Below are 3,632 nucleotides of genomic sequence, written 5' to 3'. Positions count from 1 at the left end.
CACATCTCCTTTTAATGTGAATGTGGGGCTCTCACACTACCAGTGTTTGTACTCTGGATTGTTCTCTTAGGGATGGAGATTGCTTCTCACTGAGCTGTTCCTTTTCCCAGTTAGTCTCCCTTACCCTATTTCACATCCTGACAAGATGACAGGTTCAGCTGATTTTTAGAAACAGTTTTTTGAAGGCAAATTTAACTGGCTGTGATGAGGACCAGTCCCCTAGAAATGCCCTCATCAATACAGAGCTCTACCCACTGACAGAACTGGACCATGTGGGAAATCTAAGTGGTGATATGATCTGATGTGTTGTTATGGAGAATCAAAGACTTCCTCAGGCATTTTTGCCCTCTATGAGGCCAGAAAACACCACTATGATGGTAACTGAGTTTATCATACTAGGGTTTGGAGACCTTAAGGAACTGAGTCCCTTACTCTTCCTAGTGTTTGGCATTGTCTACTTAGCCACCATTTCTGGGAATCTTCTCCTTGTGGTGCTGGTGAGCACTCAACAGGTTCTACAAACTCCAATGTACTTCTTCCTGGTGAATCTCTCATGCCTGGAGGTGTGCTATACATCCAATATTGTGCCCAGGATGCTGGTGGACTTGTTGAGAAAAAATAGAGCAATGTCTATGGTGTGTTGTATTATTCAACTCTATTTCTTTGGGGCCCTGGGAAGCACTGAATGTTGTCTACTGGCAGTGATGTCTTATGACCGGTACCTGGCTGTCTGCTGGCCCTTGCACTATCCAACGTTAATGCATAAAACTTTGTGTATGGGACTGGCAGTTGGCTCGTGGCTTAGTGGCTTCACTGTGGCAGCTGCATTCCAGGGTGCTATGGTATCCAGCTTGACCTTCTGTGGGGACAATGAGATTGACCACTTCTTCTGTGACTTGAAACCTCTACAGAAGCTCTCCTGCACAGATCCTCATCTGGTCAACCTGGTGTGCATGAGTCTAACAGCCCTGGTGACACTTGCCCCCTTTGGACTAACCCTAGCCTCCTACTGGAGGATTCTTTCAGTGGTCTTGCATATGCCATCCACAACTGGTAGGCAAAAGGCATTCTCCACTTGCTCCTCTCATCTAGTAGTTGTGACCTTGTTTTATGGGACCTTAATCTTGGTCTATGCTGTTCCCTTGGCTGGCCAGGTGCCAACTCTACATAAAACCTTTTCCTTGCTGTATACGGTTGTCACTCCCCTGTGTAATCCTCTTATCTACAGTCTCAAAAACAAAGATGTCAAGGATGCTCTAAGGAAACTGAAAATTTGATCCTGCAATGACAGCACCACTCAACCAAAAACTGACAGCAGCCTGAAGTCAAAGCATTCTTCCCATGCTCAAAGAAGTCTCAATCAGATTAGGACAACATAGAATAGATGATAGTTTTTATAATGCCAAATATTGGCTCATCCCCAAATCTTATGATTTGGGGGATGAGTTGGTCCCAGTCTACTTGAGATGACCTAGTGTTCCTTGAACATATTTATACTGTGGAGAAGCACTTCCAAGTTGATGGGAGGGAAAACCATTCTGGGATAAATAATACATAATTATTGCATTTATCTCCCCCCAAAAGCTCCACCTTGGAAGTAAGAAATGGTAGGTATATTTTACTTATGTTCAATTTCCATATTGAAATATCACACTGAACCCCATTGATATGTACAGTTAATAAATGTTAATCAAAACTTCAGGCATGATGGTGCATGCCTGTAATCCAGTGGCTCAGAAGACTAAGGCAGGTTTGAAGCCAGCCTAGCAACTTAGTGAGACCCTGTTTCACAATAAAAATAAAAGAGGCTGGGGATATGACTCAGTGGTAGAGCACCCCTGGGTTCAATCCCTGGCACCAAAAAAAAAAAAATCAAAAGAAGTCCTTGATTTTGTTTATTTGAGGAGACTCGATACTGATTTTAAAAAGAAAACACAAACAAAAGAAAAAGAAAATACAAGACAACTATAATATGTAAAGAAGCAGTTGCTATTGAATAGGGTCACGAACATATACACCTAAAAGTGCAAGTCAAAAACTTCAATCATTGAAGCAAGTAGGAAAATATATAAAAAAAAATCAAAGTAGGAGATCTTGGGGCTGGAGGAGAAGTGGAATCCATGTTATCCCCCTAAGAATGGGGGAGTTCCCTAAGTGAGGAGACCATGTTTGTTTCCTTCTGGCTGGGTGGCTGTGTTCAATGGTTATTAATAATAATACTGCACCTCTACTTGGCCTGGAATTACCAAAATAAAGATGGAATCTAACAGAATATATGAAAACCCACTAGTAGACTAATTTTAGAGGAATGTGCATTAAGCACTTAAAGCAATCTATTGGATATGTGGCTTGCCTTCAGCAGTATATTCTAGATTGGGGTCTCTCCAACATTTACAGCTACCTACTGCATTTTCATTTCTTTTTTTTCTGTTCTACTCCCACATCCTTTTTCTTCTATATACATGAGTTTCTTGCTGGACTAACTTGTGCTTCTGTTTCTTATATTTGTACCTGTTTCCAGCTATCTAATATTATGAATTGGCATATTAATGCTACACTCTAAGAGAAAGAGAAAAGCAAAAAGATTCTGCTCTGGAAAAGGATACAATACATGTATTCATTTATTCAATCAAAAATATTTATTGAGAGCTTAATATTATCCACACACTATGCTGGATGCTGAGAATAGAATAATGAACAATGTAGACAGTTTCAGTCTGAGATATTATAGTCTGGAGGCCTTGGTGTTCAAATTGCTCAGAATTTATGTTCTTACATTGTTTATAGAATATGTAGATCTTGAAAAAAGTACCTGTAAAAAATCTCAGCAGGAAAATTCTAATGTACTTATTTACCTTAACTTTAAAATTATCTAATTAATGTGCAAAACTTAATATAAAGGCCTAACAAAACTTTTAGTGGGCTATATGAATAAAAGAAATGCTCATAATGTCTGTAGTTTGATCCTGTAAGATCCAACTCAAGCTATACCTTCTCCTGGAACCCTCCAGGAATGTCCTATTTGTATTTTTTCTCCCCTGAGGAGTACTTTATATTTCTTCATTTGACATGTAGAAGGAATTGCTCTGTACTTTTTATGCCTAAGTCCTATCTTCCCATGAGTTTGTGAACCATTCAGACAGAGGCAGAAAGTCATTTACAGCTGTACCCTCAAGTGCCCAGCATAGTGCTGTGTGTACAGTGACAGATGATACCCATCTGCATACACTAAAATCCAAGCTCTTCAGTGTGGGACTCAAGGCCTTCCATCACCCTGCTCCTGCTCCTCCAATCTCATCTCCCAATAATCTCCATCTCATAATTTACCATATTATGCTTGTGCATCCTTACTTCTGCCCTATACCAGGAAAACCTGCACACATTTATATGGCAACTAGCTAATGTTCCCCTTTTAATATTATGCTCCATCATCATCCTCTCCAGAAAGTCTTGCCTGTTTTCTCCCATCTAATACTTTGAGCTAAATGATGCTCTCCTATTCTCTATGAGATTCACCATGGACCTAAGTTTGAGGAATCATCTCATTTTTTACCACTGTGTCTCCAGTGCCTAGAGAATACTTGGTATACAGGAGGCAATGAATCAATAGTTTTTGAGTGAATGGTCAAATG

At 40.0% G+C, this 3,632-nt stretch overlaps 1 protein-coding gene across 1 annotated transcript; it reads left to right on the top strand.

Moving 5' to 3' along the window:
- The first annotated feature begins 311 nt into the window (after nucleotides 1-311).
- Nucleotides 312-1,277, top strand: LOC124109988 (olfactory receptor 11A1-like). The gene has a single exon (XM_046469008.1). The coding sequence runs from the start codon at nucleotides 312-314 to the stop codon at nucleotides 1,275-1,277; it is 966 nt and encodes a 321-aa protein (XP_046324964.1).
- The last annotated feature ends 2,355 nt before the right edge of the window (nucleotides 1,278-3,632 follow it).

Source organism: Marmota monax, unplaced genomic scaffold (genome assembly GCF_021218885.2).
Source record: "Marmota monax isolate L192 unplaced genomic scaffold, Marmota_monax_Labrador192_F-V1.1 WCK01_AAM20220418_F8-fsc00054, whole genome shotgun sequence".
Taxonomy (NCBI): domain Eukaryota; kingdom Metazoa; phylum Chordata; class Mammalia; order Rodentia; family Sciuridae; genus Marmota; species Marmota monax.
This window is presented reverse-complemented; position numbering and strand designations above follow the sequence as displayed.